The sequence below is a fragment of the Amblyomma mixtum genome, chromosome 2 (assembly GCF_055824585.1).
Source record: "Amblyomma mixtum isolate Tamu chromosome 2, ASM5582458v1, whole genome shotgun sequence".
NCBI classification, from domain to species: domain Eukaryota; kingdom Metazoa; phylum Arthropoda; class Arachnida; order Ixodida; family Ixodidae; genus Amblyomma; species Amblyomma mixtum.
The window spans coordinates 60401032-60428468 of NC_143013.1; the positions used below are offsets into that span (position 1 = coordinate 60401032).

At 47.4% G+C, this 27437-nt stretch overlaps 1 protein-coding gene, 1 non-coding gene and 1 pseudogene across 4 annotated transcripts; 1 reads left to right on the forward strand and 2 right to left on the reverse strand.

Moving 5' to 3' along the window:
* Window positions 1–215: 215 nt before the first annotated feature.
* On the reverse strand, window positions 216–19567 carry LOC149359474 (uncharacterized). Of its 3 annotated transcripts, none has more exons than XM_089571685.1 (9): window positions 19337–19567; window positions 9767–9883; window positions 8043–8095; window positions 7179–7244; window positions 5927–5959; window positions 4390–4503; window positions 3573–3614; window positions 2489–2574; window positions 216–358 (listed from the first exon to the last, which is right to left on the reverse strand). In XM_089571685.1, exons 2-8 carry the CDS (start codon window positions 9843–9845, stop codon window positions 2542–2544), a joined length of 420 nt encoding a protein of 139 aa, XP_089427811.1. In that variant the 5' UTR covers window positions 9846–9883; window positions 19337–19567; the 3' UTR covers window positions 216–358; window positions 2489–2541. The 3 variants fall into 3 exon arrangements, with proteins under 3 accessions (XP_089427811.1, XP_089427812.1, XP_089427813.1); XM_089571686.1 differs by lacking the exon at window positions 19337–19567 and adding an exon at window positions 9959–10107; XM_089571687.1 differs by lacking the exon at window positions 19337–19567 and adding an exon at window positions 9955–10032.
* LOC149359475 (uncharacterized) lies at window positions 12437–14438 on the forward strand (annotated as a pseudogene).
* Window positions 19568–26085: 6518 nt separating the features above from the next.
* Window positions 26086–26159, reverse strand: TRNAI-AAU (transfer RNA isoleucine (anticodon AAU)). The gene has a single exon. It is a non-coding gene; the product is annotated as a tRNA-Ile (tRNA).
* Between the last annotated feature and the right edge of the window lie 1278 nt (window positions 26160–27437).

Here is a 27437-nt window from a genome sequence, read left to right on the forward strand (position 1 = left end):
GGATAGTGATCTTCAAACTCTGCATTCCACGTTCAGGACGGCATAAGTTGCGTGTGAATATTGAACCTGTTGCTCCAAAATACAAGCTTGCAAATATATCACAACGATACAGAGATGTTAATTAGATTATGAAAACGTCAAATATCAGGGGTTGCTCTACAACAGATGAACGGCGATAGCACACACGTACACACAGAAGCAATAGTTTTTGGGAATAAAGAGATTCAAAAATCGTATATTCTGTTTGAATATGAAACGGCCCCTCTTCGTTGAGGTGAGGAGTGTGGGCATGGCTGGCGTGAAACTTTACTTCCACCTTTTTCTTCCCAAGCTTCATGAGAAAAGGTTGCTTATTGATCTGAAAAAAAAAGGAAGGGACACAAAAGACTCTTACCAGATGCATCATGGATGGTAGCTCAAGGGCGTTACATGCATGACCGTTTTCTTGAATTTGATCAACACAATCATAGCAAAACCTATGTTCTCTGAGCACGTGTACCTTTTATCAGAAAGGAAACATTGCGCGGACATCCTCTCTTCTTGTTCGAATTTGAAGGTCCCCTAACCTACACTTGATAACTTTACGCTTTAGTTCAAGCACTCACCGATATTCAACGTCATGATCGTGGTACGCTTTTCTGAAATAAGAACTCCGCAAACAAAATTCAAGTTTGGCCGATCACCTTTGTGGAGGAGAAAAACAGTGTTTCTACGAGCGCATCTCAAACTCACCGAGGCAAAAAAGTGAGGATTTTAAAGTAGTTAAACCGAGTAGACGTGCGAATGCATGTGTTTAGCCTGATTGGCTCACGGTTTTGCTTTGGTGGGTCGTCGGCACGTCTGGAGACGATATTAATTCGATAGTCGTACTAGTTGATGAAGACGACAGTGTGCAATGCACTGCGCGAGAGTGAGTTGCAGTTTAACACGAGGGGTGATCGGCTGCATCGATAGCGTAGTGCTCTCGTGCAGTGGCCGGCGAACCGAATCAGGTTGCGCTGCCGTGGGTTTAAATCCCAGTTGTAGCAGTATTTATCATTTAGTTATGGTTTGGCCGAGGTCACCGTCAAAGTCAAGCTTCACACAAACTCGATGAACGGGTTTGAGCTCGTGAAGTAGTGCTTCGCACTAAAATGTTGTGAAATGCCCAGCGTCCTGTCATGCGATTGGCTCAGCGTAAAGGCGGGGGGCGTCTTATGAGTTGCAGATACCGATAGTACGGAAAACTGAAAGCTTTTGAATGAACGAAAGTGAGAGATGGTTCAGGGGATGTTCACTGCGGAAATGCTGTCGACTCATTGCGCAAGTGAAGCCATTCACTTCGCCATCGCGCAGAGAACTCTCTCCGTCTACGAAAATGAAAATCAGGGTTTTTGCAGTTGAGTCGTTGAGTTAGTACAACATATTAACTCATCGCGTATGCCGAATATCGCCAAAAGTGGAATGTGTGAATGCGAAATTGTCTTTTTGAGGTTGGGTAACCATGAACATATCGTCAGCCATCGTTAAGGTCTTAGGTTACTTATGTTTTGTTTGTAGAGCCCTTAATCTGCTTATATTTCTAGCATTGTGCATTATCTACCCGAAGAAGTGCCAACCTGTGCATGTACAAATGCAGTCTGAAGAACCAAGGCTTAAGCCATGGAGGTGAATCCCAAATATTTCGGAAACTAGCTCGCTTACCACCCCACAGCAAACTGGCGAAACCAAGCATCCATTACCTTCGGCATCGGTATCATGCAACTCTGCTGCGTCCACCAGCAATCGTATTTTCAATGGGCCTACGGCGCTATGGAGAACATCATCGCTGCTGGGCGCTTTAAAAAGCGTGGCATTTTGTGCACTTGTTAACACGCCATGTTTTTACTATTAGGTAGATGGGGGTTTAGTGGCGCAAGGGCGACTACAGTCAAAGGGTGCCAACACAGTGTTTACTTAACTCTGTGTGATATAGGGGAATGGGATGAAATCAGGATATACTGCATATTGAAAACCAGGCTAAAAACCCAGTGTAAATAGCTGTAACCAATAAATGGCATATAAACATGACACAATTGCGGTGTTGTGAGTTGGGTGAAAAATCTGAAATATAAAATTAAAAAATAAAGCCAATGGCCAGGCTTTGCCACTAGCAAACGAGCAAGAGGACGAGGAGTTCTCTCCCACCATGGTTGGCTACGACGCCATCTTGTCACTGGCAGGGCACCCTTTTCAACAAGTTACCCTCACAAAGAAAAATTAGAGATTTAAATGCTGATTAAAATTCTGATTCTATTTAAATGACACATGACGTCGCCCAATGGTACATTGGGGCCAAGCCCTAATAAAAGAGAAGAATGGAATGCTATGTGATGCTCATAAAATTTTCCAAAATGCGCGCGACGATGCGTTTTATAAAGAGAACAGGCTAAAAAAATCTGCTTGTAATAACACGCCTCTCATGGCATTCCTACAGTGAGGACATCAAAAAAGAACATGCTATGCTTACCGCTGCTTGCTATCCATCGAGTAGGAGTGGCTGCTTTGCAGTGACGGCAGCATCTAGCTCTGCGCGCCGGCAGGTACAGGGCAAGTCTGCTCGAAGGAAAAGGAAAAGAGAGAAAAGAAAATGAAAGAAAGGAAAAGAAGTGTGGAATGGCGCATTATCTATCCTGTAGTTTATCCTGCTCGTCATGGTGTTCCAAAGACACCTGAAACCAAACTGTCCCGACTCCATACAAGTTAACTTTGTTCCTTCTAGGGCATTTTCTAGCATGTGTTTACCGCACCATCGAACACACCCTTTCCAGTGCATAAAACTCTTAATAAGCGCTTGCGGTATCTGATTTATGTAGTCCTGTCCGCCACGCTGATTATGTGCTTCCGCGCCAAGGAAAATTTTAGACGAGTAAAAAAAAAAGAGTCGACAACGGCACCACGGGCATTGTCGCTTAGTGATAAACTCGTGACTAGAAAGTAGGTAATCGTCAGAGTGTTAAAGTCGAAGAGCTGCGTCTGTGTGGGGAGTTGGAAAATAGCGCTACGCTGCTCGAGACTGGCATGTGGCTTCACTAAGGTCAGTTAGCTGGTGAGTGAATGGGCCAGCCATTGAGCACCGTAGGAACGAGCTCTGAAATATATGACTAGGATGTTTCGCTGAGCTATCACAGGCGTAAGCCCGAACTAGCCGATGGAAGAAAACGGGCACAGCTTTTCTTTTTTGTACGCATTCAGTAATGTTATCGCTCGTTCGGAAAACTTTGGAACCCTGATGGACTAGCATCTTGCTTTGAAGAGCTAGCTATGTTTTGCGTCAGACTCATTACATCCACTATAGAATGCTTTTGTGTAATCAACAGTAAATATGCCAGACCGTGCAGCCTTTCGTTTTCGTCTTAAATTATGATTAAAAAAAGAACATCTTTCCTCGAAGCACTGAGGAGGTCTCCTTTCAGTCATCGACTATGGGACCTCCTTCTGCATATGAATGTATATTAATCAAATGATTCGCTAATAAAAAATTCTGATTCTGACGTTTCTGAAGAGGAGCTGCTAACGCTTGAAAGATTTTCGGTAGGTAAAACGGCACTCACGGTTTCAAGGTGGTCGATGACGCACTTGACAGCCTTTGCAACCTGCAGTATAAAAACAGTGCATTTAGGTAATAAGAAATAATAAATGGATGCTCATCAAGTCATTTTAGATATTTTTGCCTGGCGCGCACGGGAACTTGATAAAAGGCAGAAACTAGCCTGGACTTATCTTCGTGTCCAATGTTCAACAGTTCACCCCTTGATTTAATTCTTAAGTCACCCCTCAGGTAAGCGAAATCTACAGAAGGCTTACAGTGTCTTGCTCACTGTCTCACTCTCTCACGTTCAGAACAATACTCAGAAAAAAAAGAAACTGAATGGTTGCGATTTATACTTTCTTCGATCATTGATCGCTGGGTAAAAAAATTCGCTGTGGCTTAGCTTGGTTAAGCCCGGTAATTGCGAAAGCAATATCCGTACCTACGCCATGGTACAGCTGGTAGTGTAGCTGGTGGTGGTGCTTTCTTGTGGTTAGACTTGTGGTGATGCATCGGTTATGCAATCCAATCTAATCAGATTCAATTCAATCCAATGCAATCAAATCAAATCTAATCTAATCTAATCTAATCCAATACAATCTAATCTAATCTAATCTAATCCAATCCAATCCAACCCAGTCCAGTCCAATCTAATCTAATCCAATCTAATGCAATCAAGGTCAAATGAAGGTCAATGGTGGTCACCGCCGCGGCACGGCAAAGGCGAGAAAGTGCAAGTAGTATTGCTTTCGCAATAAAAAGCACTCCCTATGATGATCCCCATCCCCTCGCCCCCCTCTTAACCCGTACAATGTGCCGCTGATTTTCTAGTCACTCGCCTTTTTGTTGCCGTCGTCCTTGGGGCAGTCTTCAAAGGCCTTTTTCAGCTCCTCCTTGGCGATGGTTGGAGCCACCTCAGTCATCCGGGCCAAGTTCACGTTGTTCCTGTCCACCTGGACGCAAACACACGCGACAGGTACTTACAAGAAAGAACGACGTGGACCACGCAACTAACAAGGCGTCGAGGTAACGCGCAATCCTTTCTTCACTCGTATCGGCGTCTTGCCATTTCGTACCCACTGCAAACACCTGCCAAGGCTATATCATGATACAGCTGGGACTCTTCACAGCTTGATCAAATTCTTGCGCCCTCGTGCTAAGCACGGGTGGATATGACGGACTACCTGGTGTTGGAAACTGCGCATTTCTTTTAAGAGCGAAAGTTCTACTCCTCACGTGCAAAACTTCAAGGTCATGTCGCTGCGAAGAATGACCTTCGGACCGGGGGACCGGGGGGGTCTAGCTGTGACGTCATACCATGTGACTCGCCGCACCTCGGAGCAGCTGTAGCGCATGGAGCCGGTGGCGTTCGCTCGCCTTCGCAACTGAGTTGAACACCGTGATTCAACGCTCACCTCGCAGTTGCGCTGAACCACTTGACTCGCCTTTCATGTGATAAGATAATAAAAAGCACGAAGCGTTGCTTGACGTTCGCGGTAACCACGGGGGAGTCGCGTCCTGGAACCAGTGCTTCGGTTGCGTATCGTAGACGGCTGATTGAATCTGATTATTCTTATGATGAAGTCTTCTCTTTAATCAAGCAACAGCCAAGTCAAGTCATTGATATGCAATAAAGTTAAGCCACAGCAAACCGTGTCTGACTATGCTTAATCGAGCTTCCGCTCTGTGAACTAAGTTCAGCCGGGCTGAACCCCAGCCATTTTTTTTTTTCAAAGAATAGCACGCAAAGACAACAGGCGGTAAACTTCCCGCATACCTTGCCCCTGCGTGCTAATCCTTCTTAATGGCAAAAATCAGCTGGCTGGTTAGCCATTCTGGTACCATGAGGGCTCTCTCAGCTTCGGCTGCGGTGAGAGAAGTCCTTCTAAAAATGTTGGTGTTGCATATGGGGTTTAACGTCCCAAACGGACGCATAGGTTTCAAGGGACGCCTTAGTATGACACAGTGGAATATCTTTTACCGCCTGGAGTTTACTAAATGCACTGAAAATATCGCGCAGCACACGGGTGTCCTGCATATTTTGCCTCCATCGAAACGCTGTCGCCGTGGCCGGGATTGAACCTGAGTATTCTGGCTCAGCTGCCGAGCGCTGCGGGTAATCCTACTCCTTGTAACTTTTTTCCCTCCCACCTTGTAGGAGAAAGGAAGTTACTGAATAATGATGATTCGATTCGATTTCATTTTGAGTTGAGACATTCTTGTCGTGTCAACCTTATGTACTTTACGAGAATCAAAAGCAACTAGCTCAACTTTCCACCGGTAATGTTGATGAAATCCTTGACTACGCAATTTCGTACGCCCTTTTCACGTGAGGTTGAAGGGAAGTGTAAAGGCATGGCCGAGGAATGAACTTACAAGTTGGTAGCTTCCCAGAACACATTCCAGGCCCTGCGAGTGAAAAGCCGAAGTAGAAAAAAGCTCGAATTATTTTTCTCTATGTATGATGCTTGGTTGGGATGAACGTTGTCAGAAAACAAAAATTTTGAGCCAGAAGATGACACAGCACATTTGTGATAAGCGAATAGCACGACGTGAAGAGCAGAACTAAACATGAAGACTATAGAGCTCTTTGAAGAAATGTTGGTGACAGTTGGAAGAAAACGAATTTTTTCAAAAGCGGATGGCATCTCTTTCCCAGGCTCGCAAGCTAGCTGCCTATCAGTGAGATGCACTTATATAGTTGCTTCGAAAATGCCACAGTTTCCGGTATACAATACGATTACTATCAATGTTCAGAAATAAAGCCAGCTTTCAGGGCTATCTAGCGTTGGGGATTATAAAGTGATTTGGTTTTCAGAATTTCAGAGTAAAACACCCATCCTGCGTTATTTTCACTATCCGGACCCCCCCCCCCCCCCCCCCCCCCTTCCTCCCTCCATTTTTCTTTTTTTTTTTTGCAGTCCAACTTTTAAAGTGCTTCACTCGCCACCACACGAGTGATCTTTTTTTTTTACGTGCGCTTACTGGCAGCTACTTGCATACTGATTTCGAATAAGAATGTTCCCCAACTTGTGCTAAAAAATTAAAAAAAAATAAATGCACCTGGCTGAGCTTAGTCGTGCCTGACTTCCATAACGCCTGCAGCGCTGGCAGTTTTTCTCCACAAGCAGGAAAATACCGAACATATACGTGAAGAAAAGTGGCCATGATCTCTACGATAAGAAGAGCATTCACAAAACTGCGGATTTCTTAAGACTAAACCGATGAAAAGGTTCCTACAGATGCGCACTGCTGACTGCGTACCTGGTGCGGACAATCGAGTAAATTTTTTTGTTCATAATCAGAATACTATATACGTTGCCCGTGCGGACTATATAGTCGGGAAATAACGGTCCATGTTCCCTTAATTCCTTCATGCTGGATCACTCTTCTGCGGGTCGTAAAACGACTACGGAGAAGAATTCGCCTGTCTAACGCATTGCGAGATGAGCAAAAAAAAAATAAAAGAGTAACTTCAGAAGTTTTGCGTTTATGAATATTTAGGGCAATTATTATCGAAGCATTTGTAGACGAACTGCTCACACCAGCAAAAATTGTACGCTTTGCTAATGAAGAGCTTGCGCAATGCATGAAATGAAGTTACTGGGTTACAAGCGTTTCTTCTCACCTGTCTGAACTTGCGCATATCCGTTCCAGACGCTGTGTCGTGGCAGCCACGAAACACCGGCTCTTTCTGGAAGAGGACAGAAGTACGGCGTTAATAAACAACACCGCAAACGTCGGCTTTGGCGATTTGGTCATGCACTTACATCGACGTCGTCCTTATGGGCATTATCCCACCATGATTCCCATGGTTTGCTCGCCTGACTTGATGCATATGTCCTTCAATTTATTCATCATCAGCATCATCATCATCATCATCAGCCTGACTATGCCCACTGCAGGGAAAAGGCCTCTCCCAGGTCTCCCCAATTAACCCTGTCCTTCGCCAGTTGCGGCCACCGTATTCCCGCAAACTTCTTAATCTCATCCGCCCACCTAATTTTCTGCCGCCCCTTGCTATGCTTGCCTTCTCTTAGAATCCACTCTGTTACCCTTAAGGACCAGCGCTTATCTTGCCTTCTCACTTCTTCCACTTCTTCCTCTTGATTTCGACTAGGATGCCGTTAACCCGCGGTTTGTACTCTCATCACTCCGCCCGCTTCCCATCTCTTAACGTTACACCTATCATTTTTATTTCCAAGGTGTGCATTTCATGCCCTATAATTTCATGCCATCGGATGTAAACATGTGTTCTGTGTCTATTTAATTACAAGAACAGCAGGCTGCACCCATGTGCTTCCGCAAAAACAACTGGGTAATCGATCTAATGACAAATGGCTACGGTGTTAACAGTAAATTTGCAGGTTTGAAAAGTAGGGTTCAAAAGAAGGTACGAGGTCTTATCGACTGCCTCTAAATATGAGCTCCAAACGGCGTTGCATATTAATTGGAACAAGTGACTGATGCGAGTGGAGTTCGGTGGGCTTACGTCAGTGGGAAGCTTGTCGACCATGCACTGCCTCCATTGGTCGAACTGGGCCCCTGCGAAATTGGACAGAGCAACGTTAAATTCTGAGGAAGAGAGTGATTCTAGTTTAAGCGGACGGCAAGCATTTTTTTTTGTTATTCACACAACATAAAGGCCCTTTTCGAGCAGTCCAAAAGGAAATTGATGGTTACATGGGAAGCAAAAATTACACTTTAAACGTGACAATGCAAACACAAAAGCACAACGAAATGAACGTAGAAAACTGGAACTCTTGTTAATTGCAGAAATATGAATACAAAATTAAGCGTGCACATGTTTACTTTCTGTATACAGGCAGCTGGTGCAAAAAAAAAAAAAAGGCGGCAATTTTTGAACTAATACCTGACGGTTTACTCCGGAAAGAATGTCTTCGGAAAGCTTGTTCTAATTATAGATGGCGAGAAATCATGGTGGGTGACCAAGGAGGTTGGTACGTGCAAACATGGGTTGTATTATTTGTATATTACCGACGACACTAGAGATGCAACTGATACGCACTAGTGTGCTTGTTGTACATTCATTTATCTCTCATGCGCCTTCTGGTTCGCCTGTATACAGACCGACTACGCGGGTGTATCCATGCCTACTATGATTTCTCGCAGGTATTATGTAATAAGACTATATTAAAGGTGAATGCAAAGTCGGCTAATACAATGTCGTGACATTCATGACCTTCAGAAACAACTTAAAGAGACCATCTTGCGCTCTGTTTTAAATAAGTATACGGTAATGAAAGCGTAAATGTTGTGCCGCAAAACCGATGGCGTAGTCACACGATGAATGAAGGCACCCATACAGCTTGAATAGATAATCATCAAATCGTGAAACATGGATTTACTCATACACACGGACATGCGTAAGCATGTCCGGGTTTAATATACGTCGTGGAATGACCCACACGTGTGCTTCACGGAAGAAAGCAGTGAAGAGGTCATAATTACGTCCATACCTTACTTCTTAACATATCTCTTTTCGTGAGCACTTACGGCTGCAAAAAAATGGGCTGGTCATCGGAACACATGCATTTCAGTCGCTTGCTATTATTCCGCCTTGTTGACGACGGCTATAATCAGACCGCAGAATTAGGCTGACAAAAATTAAAGGGAGTTTTTTTTCTCCGAAATTGCTTTCATGAAACATTGCAGTAAAAGTGCACATAGTCTATGGTCCATTCTACGATGCGCTTAATTCAGGAGCACTTCCGGAATATGGGTATGCCTTGAGTCCTGGGGAATATGTATTTGTACCTGAAATATAGGCCGGTTATCCGAAAGTTCATGCTTCCCACTGAGTGCACACCAGAGCAATGCCCTCGCTTTCTCGGTCTACTGCCAAATGCTCATAAGGAACTCACGCTGGCAGTCGCGTCAGCGCGTCTAAGCTTGACTAAGCCAGCGTGAGTTAAGAGCTCACGAATGGTGTGCACTGCATTACCGGCAGAACATGGGCTCGGTGACCTCTATACTCCTACTGACCAACCTGTTCGAATTTGGGGTGAGCGCGAGGCTACGGCTTCCACAAGCGTGCCATTCTCGTGCGTTCGACAGTCAACCCCGAAGGTCTGGAAGCCATCGCCCCGCCCACGTAGCTTCCGCTCTACTGTCAATAAGTTATGTATGGCACAGAGTACGCAAAGAAAGATCACACAGGGAACAAAAGCTCAAGTAGTCTAGGTGTATACGTACGGCGGCTCTCAGCACGGCTGCCTGCACTGGCCCTGGCCAGGAGGCAGGCTGTCAGCAGAAGCACCACGGCAGTCTTCATTGCAAAGCCTTGACTCCAAGCAGAGGGGAGAACGGGAACTGCGCAGAAGCAGAAGACGACACTCACTCAGGCCGCACCGACACCCGATTTGCTTGCTTTTCCAGCGCACCAACCAGTATATATGCCCAACAACTGCAGCACCAAACGAGCAAGCCCCGAAGCAGGAGGAAGGCGTTGTGCGGCCACTTATTCGAAGAAGCCGTCCAACAAGTTTTCGCTGGTATATATACGCCGCCACTCTTCCTCCTCTTTCTTTATTTTAGCTCGGCAGGTACTCGGCAATGTTACGAGAAGAGACAGGACGCTCTAACAATGGAGTAACCTTGACGATGCGCGTGTCTCTGAGAGCACGTGGCCAGGGCGGCTCGCGGTGTCTCGTTAAATCCCATGGCTGGGTTGCACGCAATGAGGGTGAGCAGGAAAAGGGATTGCACACCGCTTAGTGACGAATGTACGACCGCGTACACCGGCGTGTTTGCGCGAATCCTTCGTGGAGGTGTTCAAATGTGTACTCTTTTGCATGTGCGCCGTCAAGTATAACGCTTAGTTCCCTCGCATCCGTTTTGAAACCTGGTGCCATTAACGATGTAAGCACATGCGAACACCGCAGGACGTTCGTAGCGACTTTGTTCAGGCGCTATCGCGCAGCAGGAGGTCCATTTTCGGGACTTTCCGGAAAAGCCGCGTCCCGGGAAGCTTCGGTTTACGCATTTGCATTGAAGGTATTGAGTAATCCGGTCTCAAATCTGAGTGTGTATACGTGTGTTCATCGAACCATTGCAGCCTCGGCGTGTCGTAGCTTACCGCCTGCTTTCGTACCTCCACAAAGACCCGCCGAGTATGAGCTCAGCGCAGTGCCCCGCTTTGAAAACAAAAGCAGACGAAATGGACAATGTCTTCCAGTAGGCGGCCTTTATTGTCCGGGACAAAAGCATTCGTTACTTCGTTTCTCATTTCCCCTCTCCCTCTTATAATTGTACCGGCTTCTAACAACGATAAGCCTAGCGCAGGAAGTCGCTAATGAAGCTGCGAGATCTCCGTACAATGGCTGCGCCACTATTCGTGATTGCCTCTTCATTAGATGCATCCTATCTATATGGATCGTTTGCATAAAGGCACGCAACAATGCGTTCCTTGGGAGGCCTCTTCTCATTTCTCTTGGGGTGGGAGGAGGGGGGGAGGGGCTCTTATGTAACTAGTGCCACGTCCATTAGACGTAAATATGTAAAAGTGGCCGGCAAGGGTTGCCGTATGTGTTGGAAACGCTGAGAGGGCGCCAACCTAGAGAGCTCAGAGCTCTTTTACTGCTGTTACGAAACTTTTCATTAAACCTGTGTATCAAAACCTGGCGCCCTGGTGGGCCATATTTCAGAGGCAAGCAAATTTTGACGCCATTTGTAGCCTTCTGATAGACTGCTCAGCGCTGCTTAAGACGTGAACTGAATGACGAAGCAAGAACAAAAACACAAACTGCACGGCGTCATCCATAACTGGCCGCCTAACTCATGGCCGGTGCCACCGTCTGTTGACCTCCGAAAAGGAGCCAGAGCGGATAGCTTGGTTTCGAAGCGCAGCTTCGCAAGCGGTATAATCAGACCACTACTTGGGGCGCCTTGACGTTCAGCGGCGGTGCTGAAGTCGAAGCATCATTACACTCACTCAAACATGACTTTTAGCCGGAGGACCCGAGTGTAAGCCTGACCGCGGTGGCCGCGTTTCGACGAAGGCAAAACGCAGGAATCCCGTGTGCTGTGCGATATTCAGTGGACGTTGGAGATCCCGACAAGGTGGGAAATATTCAGCAGACCTCCACTACGGCACTTCTTTCCCTCTTTTATCTCTCACTCCTATCTCATCCCTTACCTTATAGCGTGGTTAAGGTGTAAGCCGAGAAGTGAGACAGTTACTGCGCCTTTTCTTATCCTAAAAACCAATTTTCAACGTGAGTTTCGGCACTTACACACCCGCGAATTTAGACATAGCTGGCAGCGCCGTGGCGGAGCCGTGTGGTGGTAGACGAAAAATTTAAAATTGGTTTTTGTGGAAAGGAAATATGAGTAACTGTCTCACATATCTCGGTGGACACCCGAACTGCGCCCTAAGGGAAGGGATAAAGGAGAGAGTGAGAGAGCAAAGAAAGAAAGAGGTGCCGTAGTGGAGGGTTCCGGAATTTCAACCACTTGGAGACCTTTAACGTGCACTTGCATGACACAGCACACGGGTGCCTTTTACGTTCCGCTTCCATCGAAAACGCGGGTTCGAACCTCTTTCGTACGGAGGACCCTCCTGGGCCTGAGTACATGTACTCTCGCAGGCGTAATGAAACACTTGATGCCCCTTTTGAGTTGCACGACCTTAAGGCGGCCTTAGCAAAAATGCACCGGGGTACGGCTCCGGGACGGGATCACATAACAGTGAACCTGTTGGCGAACCTACAGGACTCAGCCTACCTCCATTTATTAGAATACATCAACCAGATCTGGGGCGGGCGTCCACTCCCTGCCGAGTGGAAAACGTCACTTGTGACGTTTATCCCTAAAACAGGCAAGGCCGTGAATACGGACAACCTAAGGCCCATATCACTGACCTCATGTGAGGACAAGCTTATGGAGACGATGGTTCGGGATCGCCTCTCTCCATACCTGGAGAGTAAGGGCTTCTTTGTAGTCACCATGTTCGGGATTCGCCCCCACATGTCTGCACAGGACGGCCTTCTCCAGCTGCACAGGGATGTAATACGACCCACGACTATGCAACACAATGACAAAGCCATCCTCGCCCTTGATCTGAAAGGGGCTTTCGATAATGTTAAACACGGAAGCATCCTGGCCAACTTGAGTTCTACTGATTGTGGGGCTAGGGTCTACGTGTATGTAAGAGATGTCTTGACTAATCGCCAGGCATTTCTTCGGATTGAGGGCGACGAATACGGCCCTTACATGATGGGAACACGGGGTACCCCTCAGGGAGCGGTGTTATCACCGCTCCTGTTCAACATAGCTATGATGCGCCTCCCAATCCAACTGGCCCGGGTGGAAGGCATTCAACACGCGATATATGCAGATGACATTACAATTTGGACCACTGAGGGGAGCCTTGGGGACATGGAGGACCGCCTTCAGCAGGCCGCTTCCATAGTCGATACGTATGCTATTGACTGTGGGCTCCAATGTGCTCCAGCGAAATCAGAGCTTCTGCATGTCAGAGCGAACCCAAAGGATAGGGCGGCAATTTACATCTCTCTGTCAGGAGGTCCTATTAGAGAGGTGGAGGAGCTCCGTATTCTGGGCCTTTTCATTCACCACAGACTCAGACCGGACTCCACCATTGTGAAACTCAAGAGAGTAGGCGAACAGGTAGGGCGCAGGATCCGCCGCTTTTCGCAGAAGGGGGGCGGTCTGCGGGGCAGGGACGCGCTTCGGCTCGTCTATGCCTTCGTGACTAGCGGGATCCTCTACGCCGGGCCATATCTCCGCACTACTAAGCAAGACGAGGCGCGAATAGACGCCATCATCCGCTAGGCAACTAAGCGAGCCCTGGATCTCCCGGTGGCTACCTCTAATGCCATGCTCAAGGCATTGGGGGTGCTAAACTCCTACCAGGAGCTGCGGGAGGCCCACCTCGTGAACCAATACGGCCCCTGGGCGCCGCCTGCTAAACCGCTTACACATCCAACACGACTGCACTCCAGAGGAGGCGGAGCGTATCTCAGTACTGTGGCGCCATATGCTCTGGGTGTCCCCGCTCCCCCGTAACATGGACACCGACATGCAAGAAAACAGACGGCAAGTGCGGGCTCAGGCTCTTGAGGGACAACACGGCTCCCGACCCGGTGTATATTATGCAGACGTAGCAGGGCCATCATCCACGGGATTTTACACGGCCGCTGTCGTTCACCAGGAAATGCACGTTGATGGACTCTCCTTTCGAGCCCTGAATTCAATGCGAGGCGAGGAAGTTGCGATAGCGCTTGCTGCCGCCTACGCCAATTCGAGAATCATTATCACGGACTCATGAAAAGCATGTGATCATTACTTGGCTGGGGAGATCTCCCTCTTAGCTGCTTGCATTCTAAGACCTGCCACTGATACAACACCGAAAAGAATCATTTGGGCTCCTGGCCACCAGGGCTTACGAGGCAATGAGGCCGCTGACGCGGCTGCCCGAGCGATTATTCACCAGGCTCCTCATCCCAGCTCTTCTTGCTCGGAGACTAACCAGCCGCTGCTGCGATTCAAGGAAATAATAACGCATTATAGCGACAACCACCGCCTTTTCCCGGCCCCTGCAAAGAGGCTGAGTAAGACGGAGGAGCGAACTTTAAGGCGCCTGCAGACAGGTACTCTACTCTGTCCGGCAATCATAAAATATTACGACCCTAACACGGATGGGTGATGCTCGCACTGTGGAGAGACCTGTGATATCTTCCACATGGTGTGGACATGTACTAAAAATCCCCACCTCCCCCCGTATGCTACCCCTTCCTGAGAGGCATGGGAGACTGCCCTCCTCAACTGCTCCTCGCTTGAGTCCCAAAGGGCTCTGGTGAAACGGGCGAGAGACGGGGCCTTGTCATGCGGTGTCCCGGACTAGGGACGCCGACCATGCAGCGGGGCCACTGTGTGGCTCCCAAACTCTATTTCATGAAATAAAAGTTTTCACCACCACCACCACCACCACCACCACCCCCCGGGTACTCCGGCAGCCGGAGTTCCCGAGTCTGAACCCGGCCGCGGTGGCTGCTATACGTTCACGCATGATCGTGTGTTTGCGCGAAGTATTTTGGGGCCAGTGCTTGTGCGCGTGGTGGTGACTACCAATAGGGTAAGTGCGCAGCACGCACCCTGCGGTTCTTTTTTGCTCAGTTGAGAAATGCGTCTCGCAATCTGGTACAGTGGCAAAAAGAACAATCTGCACACACTATGGAAAAGCAAGTTACTTTTTGCGCGGAAACTCCTCCTGGCACATCGAAACGGTACGATAGAATATGATAGAAAAAGAACTGATGTGATGACGCTCGTGCTAGACGAATTGAACACCATTGTGAACGGCGTGATCGGCGGCTCCCGCTGATGCGATCTCGCTGTTTTGACCAAGTGAATTTTTTAGTCCATCTGTGCTGGGTTAAGCGACATGAGATTCGCCTGTCGGCACCAGCCTGTGTCCGTTGGCTGTTGTAGCCGATTGTACATACTGCACCTGCGAATAACGGCCAATTTTTGTTCTGTTGCAGCGCGAATAATGAAATTATGTGTATCGTTGCGCTCGACGCAGAGTGCCCTCTGTGTCTAGCCTGCTTTACACTGTATGCAGACCATCGTTTGTCCAGCATTGCATGTAATGCTTCGTCGCTTCGTGCGATCCTTGAGCCCATGGAAATAAGAACAATTTGCTGTCCTCGGCCATTGCAGAAAGGCAATGACATTGCGCGATAGCGTCGCGGTCCAAGGCACCGGGATGCAAAGGCACCCGACGCCTGTTCGTGGCACCAACAGTGCGCCGAAAGTGGAGCCAGAATTCATGGTACTCACAACGTTTGCAAAGCACTGCGAAGCCGAAAGTCGAGGAGCAATCTAGCAACGGCTGTTTAATTAAGTTGGTTTTGGCCAAGGGAAAGCAACAGTAATCTCTTGCTCTCGATGGACACCTCCACCGCGACGTGCCTGACGAGATGGAGTGTTGGAGAACGAGAGAAAGTGGTGCCGTAGTGGAAAGCTGCGAAGTAAGGAAGTTCGACGACCTGGAGTTATTAAGGCGAAAGCCTTTAATGTCTCATCGTTGTAAGCTGCAGTTGTCGACAGAAATGTCACGCTTTTCAGTTGGTCGAAACGGTCGTGACGTCACTGTGCGCGAATTTCAAACGGGCCAATTGTACTTTGGTTAGTAACCATGCAACCAATTGAAGGGATCGTATAGTGATGCTCCAAGTGGGACTGAGCTTAGTTAATTGCTTAATTACCCAATTAGCCTAATTAACTTTTCTAGTCAGGTCACATAAATAAATAAAACCGAGTAGGAAATTGGTCGAGCTCGGGAATCGAACCCCGGTCTTCGGCGTGCGAGACGAGCATGCTATCCACTACGCCATGCCAGCGCGATGGTTTGGAATGAACAAAAGGCGCGTCTAGTGAATACGGTGTCTTCGCTCACTCTCATCCTCCTTCCTTCCCTTCCGGTGAGATTTAGGTGTCCACCAAAATATGAGAGGCAGATACATTTCCTTTCCTCAAAAACCAATTTACCGACGAGCGAGGCGTAGAACCGAATGGGCGATGGCGTTCTATGGACTCCCTGGCAGCGTTGCAAGACGCTGTCGCGTTCCACTCTTAGAGGCGAAGCTTAACATCTTAACCATACATCAGTGATCACACTTTACGTAAAAAAAGTGCCCCCCCTGAATTTTGACGGCTGTCCATCGAGATATGCGAGACAGTTACTGCGTAATTTTCTTTCCTAAAATACAATTTTCATTTTCTTCATTACGGGCTTCTTTGTCTTCTTTGACTCCCACTTCCTCCCTTCCTCTACGGTGCGATTCAGGTGTCCACCGAGATGATAGAGAATTACTGCGCCAATTCCTTTCCTCAAAAAGCGTGGCGTTCAAAGGGCAAGACATCCAACGGGTGGTGGCGTTCCGTGGACTCCCTGGCAGCGCTACAACATGCTGTCGCGTTCCACTCGTAAAAGCGAAACTTAAGCGTCATTAATTAGCAGTGAATCAGTATTCAGGCATTAATCAGTAATTAAGCATTGATTAGTGATTTGTCATCACTTAGTAATTAGTACTCAATTATATGGGACGCCACCAGTGCCACAGAAGCAGCGAAAGTGGTGCGGAAAACGCTTTCGCCTCTACGCACTTTAGACAGTCAAAGTGCCCCCTGAATTTTTTTAACATGCACTAACATTACGTAGTAAACGGGCGCCTTTAGCGTTTCATCTCGATCGAAACGAGGCCGGCGCGTACTGGGTTTCATCTCGCGTGCTCGTTCTGAGCAACCGAATGCCGTAAACATAACGCGGGCTGCTCAAGAACACTTTTTACGACCCTTGTTGAGTGCCAGCTTGTAGAACGTTCTTCAGCTAATGGGTTATCATAAGTCATACGCAGGAAAAGCGAAACGCGCACGCCTCCGTGGAACTCTGATTTCGATCTTGATTCTCAGTGGCTACACGCGTCCGTAAATGAGAGCTGCTTTGTGTGTGCCTCACTCTACAAACCACAGTGCCTGGACAGCGGAGAAATAGCTGCGGCTTTTCACATGGTCTGGGCATGCCAGTTTAGTCCCGCTATTGAGAGACATTAAATTAATTTAAATTGGTTTTTGAGGAAAGGAAATGGCGCAGTATATCTCGGCGGGCACCTGAACCACGCAGTAAGGGAAGGGAGGAACGTGGAATTACTAAGAAATTCATGCACATGCATGGACCGGAGAGAAATTCTTAATGCTTGTATTATAGTTAACCCGGCGCGGTGGCTCTGTGGTTAGCTGGCTCGGCTACTGAGCTGGAGTTCCCGGGTTCGAACCCGGGTTCGAACCCGGGAATTATGCAACCATTAAAGAAATGGCATAGTGAGGCTCCAAGTAAAATAAATAAATAAACAAAATCGGAGTAGAATCGAACCAGGGTCTCGAGTGCGAGACGAGCACGCTAACCACTCCGCCATGCCAGCTCGATGGTTTGGAATGAACAAAGGCGCGTTTAGTGAATACGGTGTATTAAGGCGGAAGCCTTTAATGTCTCATCGTTGTAAGCAGCAGTTGTCGACAGAAAATGTCACGCTTTGCAATTGGTGAAAACGATCGTGACGTCACAGTGCGCGAATTTCAAACCGGGCCAATTGTACTTTGGCTAGTAACCATGCAACCAATTGAAGGGATCGTATAGTGATGCTCCAAGTAAGTGGGACTGAGCTTAGTTAATTGCTTAATTACCCAATTAGCCTAATTAGCTTTACTAGTCAGGCCATATAAATAAATAAAACCGATTAGGAAATTGGTCGAGCTCAGGAATCGAACCCCGGTCTTCGGCGTGAGAGACGAGCATGCTACCCACTCCGCCATGCCTGCTCGATGGTTTGGAATGAACAAAGGCGCGTCTAGTGAATACGGTGTCTTCACTCACTCTCATCCTCCTCCATTCCCTTCCCGCGAGGTTTAGGTGTCCACCGACAAATGAGAGACAGATACATTTCCTTTCCTCAAAAACCAATTTACTGACGAGCGAGGCGTAGAACCGAATGGGCGATGGCGTTCTATGGACTCCTTGGCAGCGTTGCAAGACGCTGTCGCGTTCCACTCTTAGGGGCATCAGTGACCACACTTTAGGTCAAAAAAGTGCCCCCCCTTAATTTTGTGAGACAGTTACTGCGTAATTTCCTTTCCTCAAATACAATTTTCATTTTCTTCATTACGGCCCCTCTTTCTTCTTTCACTCCCACTTCCTCCCTTCCTCTACGGTGCGGTTCAGGTGTCCACCGAGATGACAGAGAATTACTGCGCCATTTCCTTTCCTCAAAAAGCGTTGCGTTCAAAGGGCAAGGCATCGCGCTGAACGGGTGGTGTTCCGCGGACTCCCTGGCAGCGCTACAACGCGCTGTCGCGTTCCACTCCTAAAGGCGAAGCTTAAGCCTCATTAATTAGCAGTTAATTAGTATTAAGGCATTAATCAGTAATTAACCATTAATTAGTGATCTGTCATCACACACTAATTAGTACTCAATTATATGTGACGCCACCGGTGCCACAGAAACAGCGAAGGTGGTGCGGAAAACGCTTCCGCCTCTACCCACTTTAGACAGTCAAAGTGCCCCCTGAATTTTTTCGTTCACACCCATCTTCCTCACTTCCGTTACGGCGAGGTTCAGGTGTCCACCGAGATATGCGAGAGAGATACATCTCCTTTCCTCAAAAATCCTCAATTTACCGACGAGCAAGGCGTAGAGCCGAACGGGCGATGGCGTTCTGTGGACTCCCTGGCAGTGTTGCAAGACGCTGTCGCGTTCCACTCTCGGAGGCGAAGCTCAACATTTTAACCACACATCAGTGACACAAGCAGCAACGCCGCGCTTAAGGCTTTCGCCTCACCGCACTTTAGGTCAGTAAAGCGCCTCCTTGAATTTTTTTTAACGTGCACACGCCCAGCACACAGATGCCTGTTGCATTTCGCTTCATCAAAACGCTGCGCCCAGGCCGTCGCGGAAGCCACAGGGGTCCCGGACTAGGGATCCCGCCTAGTGATTGTGAGGGTCCAAGCAATACCTCGTAAATAGCACAAATAAATGTTTTACGCCACCACCACCGCAGCCGGGAACTGAACCCGCATCCTCTGGCTCACTGGGGGAGGGCTCTAAACACTGATCCACTACGCAGCTGTGTTCGTGACTTGAACTACCTGTGCCTGTAGCCATCGACGGGAAGACGGAAGGCTATGTCGACGACCCAGTATAACACGAGCGTAATGGTAAATACCAGCCCTGGGGCGCTTACCTGCTTTGACTTGGTGCCAAGATGGACGGACGGCTCTAAGATTCGAACTGTTGCAGTTTTCAGACGCGTAGCGGTGTGATTACTGCCGGTTGAGCACTTGCCTCTAATATGCTTCTTTCGCACGTGCCTCTGGAACAAGTGCAGAGATTTCGGCCGTGCACGAGAAGCTCGTGTCGCGCGACGGTCTCGTTGGTTCCGGTGTGCTGGCAACGCGTTCTTATTTGAGCATCTTTGCTTTTGTCTAGTCAGTTCTTCTAGGCAGAGCTAGGGCACTCTTATCCCCGCTGATTGTCGGCAAAAGGAAATCTTGGGTGTTGGGTGTACTGTTTCTGCGGATGGTTTAGAACAAGCGGGCGAATGCTATCTCAGAGGAGTAGGGTTCCCGGGAAGACGTGCTTCTGACGGAGTCCATGCATCTGGTTTCCCCAGCTGTGGCCCCTGAGGGCGATAAGAAGGAAGATACATCGTCACTTTTGGCACTGGGTTCTTCTCTGAAGAGAGGTTGTTGGGCCTCTTAAATACCCATAAAAAGAAAATGAAACCTAGAAAGGTGCCAAGAAAAAAAAAACCTTGTGTCATGGCGCTCGTTGTCCATAGATGCCCTTGCGACATAAAAATTCATCATCATCAAAGGTGCCTCAAAGCTTGATAATGAGGTGCAAGCCCAGAAAGCACTTTGCAAAGGTCTGCGAAAAGTCGCATAACACTTCACAGTGGCAAAGGATTGCCTTCAGAGATAAGTAGCAACAAAATGGATAAAGGAAAATGGAAACGTATAAGGAATGTCAGAGAAGGCACAGCATACGAGGCTAGCATTGTACGCTTTTATATAATCTCTCGGCGCGCTTGACGTCAGTGAATGCATTTGTTTGCTGTGTTGCGGCTTATTTTTGTCTCGCTTTTCAGATAACCATGTCCGCGGGTCACATTCTCTTGCACAGTTTTGAATTCTTATTCATGAAAAATGAAAACAAAGTGAGACAGAGAGAGACCGACAGTGAGAAAAGAAACTATTTGGTAGAAAATTTGCAGCCATGGTCGACGATCGGTCTCTTAGTTCAGGACTACAATAGCTGCGGCGACTCGCGAGGGCCGCCAGTCCAGTTCAGGCCCGTCTGCGGGGTTGAGATATCAGAGGTGTTCTGCTGTATATTATTCTACAAGTATTTCAAAGACAATTTATGCGGCCCGGCAGGCGCTGGTCTTCTGTGAATTGCTAGTTTCAGCTTCATGAAGTACACTTCAGCTGTTCACACTGTCAATAATTGCTTAGCCAAAATGCATTTCACGTCATAGTGCAGTGATCGCTAATTCCCTATAGACACCCGCCGTATTGGTTCAGTGGAAGTGTCTGGATAGAGGAAAATTGTCAATTGTGGCGTTAAGCGTCCCGAAGCGGCCCGTGGGGTATGAGAGGTACCGTAGTGAAGGGCTCTAAATTAACTTGGAGCACATGTGGTTCTTCCATGGGCACTGACATCGCACACCACATGGGCGCGTTTCGAGTTTCTCCTCGTGAGAAACACGGCTGCTGCAGCCGGGAATGAACCTGAGTCCTCCGGCTCGGTAGTCAAGCGTTATAACCACTGAGCCACCTCGGCGGGTCGTTCGGATGAAGGCGAAATGCGAAAACGTCCATCACTCCTCGAGCACATTTATCCTGATCTATACAACCCGAATTGTAAACACTGCTGCCAACAAGCCAACTACGATTATACCCTATGGTATTACGAAATAGGGCCCCCTCGGGGTGATCTAGTTACCGCTACTTCTCTCGAGCTGTGGGAGACCGTGCTGGCCAGCTCTGACCCCAGAACGCAAGCTCTGGCGGTGGAGTGGGCTGACAAAGTCGTCGAGGGCTATGCACTCTCGACCACTTAACGCGACCTCTTAACGAGCTCTCTCCGACGAATAACATGTTTTACAATCAAGCCCCGGTCCTTAGACTTCGGATTATGCTGGAGATCCCAACACGATCGAAATTAATTCGAAGCTCTCAATGCCATGTGCATCAAAATATTTATCGAAAAAATGTTTTGTCTCCTCTTCTCGCATAGCCCGCAGTAGATGTTGCGGCACACAAAGATGGATCGATCGATCGTTCAATCAGAGAAGTCAATCAATCAATCAATCAATCAATCAATCAATCAATCAATCAATCAATCAATCAATCAATCAATCAATCAATCAATCAATCAATCAATCAATCAATCAATCAATCAATTGATCATCGACCAATCAATCAATCAAGCAGTCAATAAATAAATAAATAAATCCCACAATCAATCAATTGATCGATCGATCGAGCGATCATTCAAGCAATCACTCAATAAATAAATAAATCCCACGAATTTTCAGTACAGCTATCCTGAACTCGACTTGGGTCAGTTAATTTGCAAAAACAGTCAGGTTTTTATATTCCCGAGTAGTCTCAGTGAGTGCCTGAAGACTGAGCGTGTTGAGCATATTCCGCCTAGCGGTATTCAGTGAGGAAGTCGCTCTAGAAGAAACGGGCTGTCTGTATCGGTAGTGGTCCCGTCGGCTGAATTCACTGGATGTCAAAGGACAGCCAGTTTTGCTTTTTATAGCCTTACTGATCAGCTCATACAAAGCACCATCGGATGTTTGTGGCGGTCGTTAAAGAGAACGCACAAATAACGTCTTACTGTTCCAGGGTCCCAGTTGACACCCCATTGCGTAAATGAATGAATTTAATTTATATTTTTACGTTTGGTGTGAGGTGCTGGGGTCCCTTCATCGCCATCCCGGTTCCGGAGCTTCGGCGTCCTGCGCCTGTCGCCGTGGACGTCGGCCGTGAGTCCTGGTCCGCCCCGCCCGGCCGTGCCTCAGCCCGCCCGACCTGAACCGACCTCGCCGCTAACCCCAGCACTCCGTCCCCCGCCCGGACCACAAGACACGACGAGCTGACGACGTTGCCTCGACCAGAATGACCCGACTGACCCAAGACCCTGCCCACACGTGAGGACACCGCCCCCCTGCCTCTGCCGTTAGGTGCGTCCAAGGACCTCGGCCGTCAGCTCCTGGCACCCTACGGCCCGGATGCTTCGTGGACCGGGACTCATCCGCCTATCATCTCATCCACCGTGGCGGCCAGCACATCCCCACGTTCCCACTTTTTCTCTGCCCTGGAAGCCCATCACCGTTTCGCCCATCCCTTCATTGACGTCTTCTATTTACGATCGGGACGATCGCTCGGTGGCCCCGGGTAATGTGACGAAGAAGACGAAGCTGGCAATGACGCGGGACGGAGCGCTCGCGCTAGGCCAGCGGCCATTAAATCATCTCTTATCCATCGTTCATCACGCCTCATTTTTCGGCTGGCCGCCACGTAACAATATAGTCGGAAATCATGGTAAATGATGTTGCTTCCTCTCCACAACGTTGACTGTAGTTAAGTGAGGAGCGAAAAATCACTGATGTTTTAAACACTGCTTCGAGAAAACGTTCCTAAACTATGATACTGTTTGTCAAAGTCAAGGCAAGACTCTTGTCAGACATGATACATATGCCACTTTCATTATGAAAAATATTACGGAAACACACATCACTCTCTGTTTTATTTTTGCCGACTCAAGATAGCTCATGCACAGCTGATGCTAGACTTGTGCATTCCACATCTATGCCAATAGAGAAAACTGTCAACACTTCGTCCAGTCACTCTCAGGCTCATTGCAAACAGGCAAAAAAAAAAAAAAGATTAGAGCCGTTGAGGCAAGGTGCATCCCTTTCGTGGGAATTCTTGATTTTATCATAAGTGCCCAATGAATCTAATAAAAAGCTTGTAGCCTTTTTTGCCTTAACTTGTGGCATTAGTCAGCATGACAGTTAAGAATAAAAGAAATAAGATTTTAATTACTGAGAATTTTGTTATCAGAGCAACACTATATACGTCAATTTACGTAAACAAAGTACAATAGGCCAAAGTGGAGAAAAGTACAGTGCGCTGGGTATCCACCAAATTCTCGTCCCATTTTATCTCGCAGTTTTGGCACAATATTATTATTCAAGTAATTCTGAAAACTTCATTAAACAAAAGTTTCAGGAAAATAGGATTGAATGTAGGCCACGATTCACGCCCATTAGGCAAATAACAGTTGGCATTCTTGTGCACCCTCTTTAGGTAAAAAGATGAATGGCATTCTGTGTTGAAAAATCGAGCAAAGTACGACGATAGCTGATGTGACGAGGCTGAAGTGCGATTTTGTTGTGTCAGTAGGCTAAGCTTTGCCTGGTACTTCTCGCATGCGTTTCATGTGCTCACAAAAGTTGCTGACGCGAATGCAAACAGTGATGCTTGAGATTTTTCTTAAGCAGATCCTGGTTGGTGATTTTCAAACGATATTTATTCCAATGCCTCATGAGTCGGAACCGCAATGTGATCAGGCAGATTAGGATTTACATTTCAGTGGGCAGCAATTAATTAAAGTAATAAAATTGAACTTGTTGACCTTGTAATCAAATTAGAGAAAAAATTACGCAGGCACTTAACACTACTTACGTGCTTTTAATAGGAGAGCATTTAAAAGGAAATGCTAACTTCATTTTTGATTATGTGTTTTTATTTTTTTCTCCCTTTCTACTGACACACCTATGCATTAGCATACAGTCGTAAGACAACGTATACACAATATTCACCTTTGTTCGACAAGGTGCAACGCGGCTTTGTGGCCTATGGACTGCGGGCTCGCATTCGCATTACGAAAGTCCGGGGTTCAATTCCCTGCACTTTTGCAAGAAGCCTAATTTTTCTTTGTTCCACTGTGACGTCATCCAAGACTTTTAGGAGCTCTGCTTCTGGTCAACGCCGACGGCGAGTTTTGTTGCCGATGAGCCATGTTTGATATTTTCGCATTAAAAGTCGTGGTTTTGTTGAGAGTGCTTCTTGAGTACGCCATAAAATGTTAAACCCTTTCTTTACTGGATTCGTCCCCTTCGCTTCTCAGACATATGCTGCTTCGCTTTTTCCTCTGTTTCATTTTATTTTTATTTATTTATAAATACTGCGGTCTTGAACAACAAGACCATCGCAGGTGGGTACATAATTTGTGTAACACCAAAGGACAAAAAGAAAAAGAAAATACAGCAGACAAGGTGTCACCAGCAGCGAAATTACTATATCACACTGTATCGTTTCACAACATTAGTATACATACACTACAGTCATCGAGCCAAGCATATAACAGGTTATAATTGAGTAAATCAGAACAAATTACTGAGAAAATGAACACTCAAAAGTTCGTTACTTGTTGGAGCAGCGCCTCAAAATGCGACAAAAAATTATGTTCTACCATATGACCAGCAAGGTTGTTCCATTCGGTAATAGTTCTAGGAAAATAGGAATATTCGTAGCAGTTCGTTCTTGTGGATACAGATTTTACGTAAAGAGAATGTCGCAAACGCGTTGCATAACCACTAGAGTAACTAACAACTTTCGAGATGTCAATTTTGTAATGCCCATGAATTAACTGGAAAAAGAGTTTCAAACAACAAATACAATTTCTATCAGTAACGGATGGTAAGCCACTTTTTTTAAAGAAGATTCGTTCATAAGAGGGCGGCAAGAGACGCATGCAAAGGCGTCATCCACGGGCACTCGCAGTCGGAACGTCGACTTCAGGCATATGTCTCGTGTTATCGCGGTATCAGCCTGCGGCTAGACAGTTATCTCTGTCCAGCTCGTGCTTTGGACTAGCTCACATTACAAGGACAGCTTCGCTGCTCTTGAATGTGAGCCGCCCAACGCGGAAAGAAAAGGCAACTGCAATCGCAGCATTATCTGCGAAGAAACGCTCTTGGAAACGCGTCAGGCAAAAGGGCCTCGTCCACAAGACAAGCTGAGCTGAGAAAAACTACACTAACTGAATGCCCTTAACCCCTGGTTAGGAGCAGACACCGGCTTAAAAGAGTAAAGACCGGGCTTTTAGATACCGACGAAAGCGTTTAGGCACAAAGAATATACTCTAGAAATTGCTTTTTGCGCGTCGAGAAACTAAAAGTAGGCATGAGTTCTGCCAAAAAAATAATTCCTCACAGCAAATCCTTGAACCTTAGTGAGTGTTCAGAAAACAAAAATGTTGCATGAGTTCACAGCCGACAGAAAAAGGATAGGCTTGTTTATGGGGGGCTTCACCTCCCAAAGCGACTCAGGCTATGAGGGACGCCGTAGCGATGGGCTCCGGGAATTTTGGTCGCCTGGGGTTCTTTAACGTGTACTGCGCTCAAATTTCACATTAGGAGGTAACGTAATCATCGGCAATTTTTTCCTCCTAGAAGTCGCCAACGCTGGCACGAAACGCACCGCAAGGAGTACATGCCTCTATTTCGTTCAGCGAGAAAACAAAAATAACGAAACAAACTTTCTTTCAGTTCCACCTTCTTTCCTTGTCTAACGGCGCCTTTCGGGTGTGCGCCGACATGTGAGACAACTACTGCGCTATTTCTTGTCCTCAAAACCATTTTCTCTATCAGCGATAAAAATACAAGAAAGAACGTTGGTCAGTACCTGAGCGTGGTAGAAGATGGATGGCAGTCACTTGGGACGGTTAATACGGCTGCTACCACCTGCCGGTGCAGATTCATAACGAAAGAAAATTGTGTTATGCCTCCGGTCAATAGTAAACCACCTGAAAGAGTTTATGAAGCATGAAAGCTGGCGCAAAGAATGAATGCTCCGCAAAAAAAACAGAAAAGAAAAAAACGATAGTGCACGTTTTAACGGGAAAAAAAGTTGGCCTGCGCAGGGATCAAACCTACGACCTTCGCGTTATTAGCACGACGCTCTAACCGACTGAGCTAGCAGGCCGGATGTGCGCGCTGTTGGCAGAAATACTATATGTGGAGTTTTTAATTTTGAAGAGCTCATTCGTTTCCTATTTTCGTTTACGGGGCGGTTTGGCTGTTCAACGAGATATGAGACAATTACTGCGCGATTTGCTTTCCTCGAAAAACATTTTATTTTTGTATTACAGTTAGTACGCCTCCCGCTAGTAGAGCGCCTGCATAACAGCCGAACAACAGCCGGACAAAAAATGGCGCTATACGATATGCGAGAGCGGCCAACTGCCGGCTTGAAGGGAAGTCGGCGGTTGAGGAGGTAATTTCAACCGTACGCCCCTGCGAAAAAGTGGAGAGACCACGCGAACTGGCAGAACTGCCTGGCAGTGCGTTCTGCCGGTGCTGAGCCTGTTTTCAAAATATGTACAAGGTGCCTGACAAAATATGTTAGCCTGTCTGCCCACACAATTCTGCCACGCACGCCTTTGCAGACAGAAAAATCGCAATCACCGCCATTCGCGTGGTCCCCCCACTTTTGCACACGACGGTACGTTCGGAAGGCATGTTCTAAAGAGAGAACAGCTTGCCGTTGTTTTAAGCTGCCGTGAGCAGCGTCGCACGTGCACTGGCACGCTTCCAGGTAAGACAGACCGATTGCGCTGCTGTAGAGAGAAGCGAGGCGCCCAAGCTAGTACGGCCAGTTCAGCGATGTGACACAAGGCAGCGAGCGACTCCACATATTGGAACAGTGCTTTGTCTGCCGCTGCATCGCCTGTGTCGCGTCTGACTGGCTGTCAATCTGGAGGACATGATAGCCCTGAGGGGCCCTTAAGGGCGACGCTGTATAGAAAGGAGGCACCCGCCATACTCTTTGTGATTAACTCCTAAGTTCTACGTCATCAGACCCGCCGGGGTGGCTCAGTGGTTACGGCCCTCGGCTGCTGGCCCGAAAGACGCGGGTTCGATCCCGGCTGCGGCGGCTGAATTTCTATGGAGGCGAAATCCTATAGAGGCCCGTGTACTGTGCGATGTCAGTGCACGTTAAAGAACCCCAGGTGGTCGAAATTTCCGGAGCCCTCCACTACGGCGTCTCTCATAGCCTTAGTCGCTTTGGGACGTTAAACCCCATAAACCAAACCACATCTACGTCATCAGCTCTTAGCTTTTAACCCTTTAACAGTGTAATGAATGTTTCATTGCAGCCGTGTCGTATTAAAACTTCCTCGATTAATTTTCCCAAACCAAGGTTCAGTCTTGGTCTTCAGTAAGTGTTTGGAGACGAATATTTGAAAAAAAAAAAAAACAG

What these genes read in the sequence shown, in the direction of transcription:
- LOC149359474 (XM_089571685.1), bottom strand. Translation starts at nt 9,845, where the DNA reads ATGAAGACTGCCGTGGTGCTTCTGCTGACAGCCTGCCTCCTGGCCAGG. An exon ending in TTCTGGGAAGCTACCAACTT is followed by an intron (nt 4,504 to 5,926) that starts GTAAGTTCATTC and finishes GTTTGCGTCCAG; the next exon opens with GTGGACAGGAACAACGTGAA. An exon ending in TCATCGACCACCTTGAAACC is followed by an intron (nt 2,575 to 3,572) that starts GTGAGTGCCGTT and finishes TCCTTCGAGCAG; the next exon opens with ACTTGCCCTGTACCTGCCGG.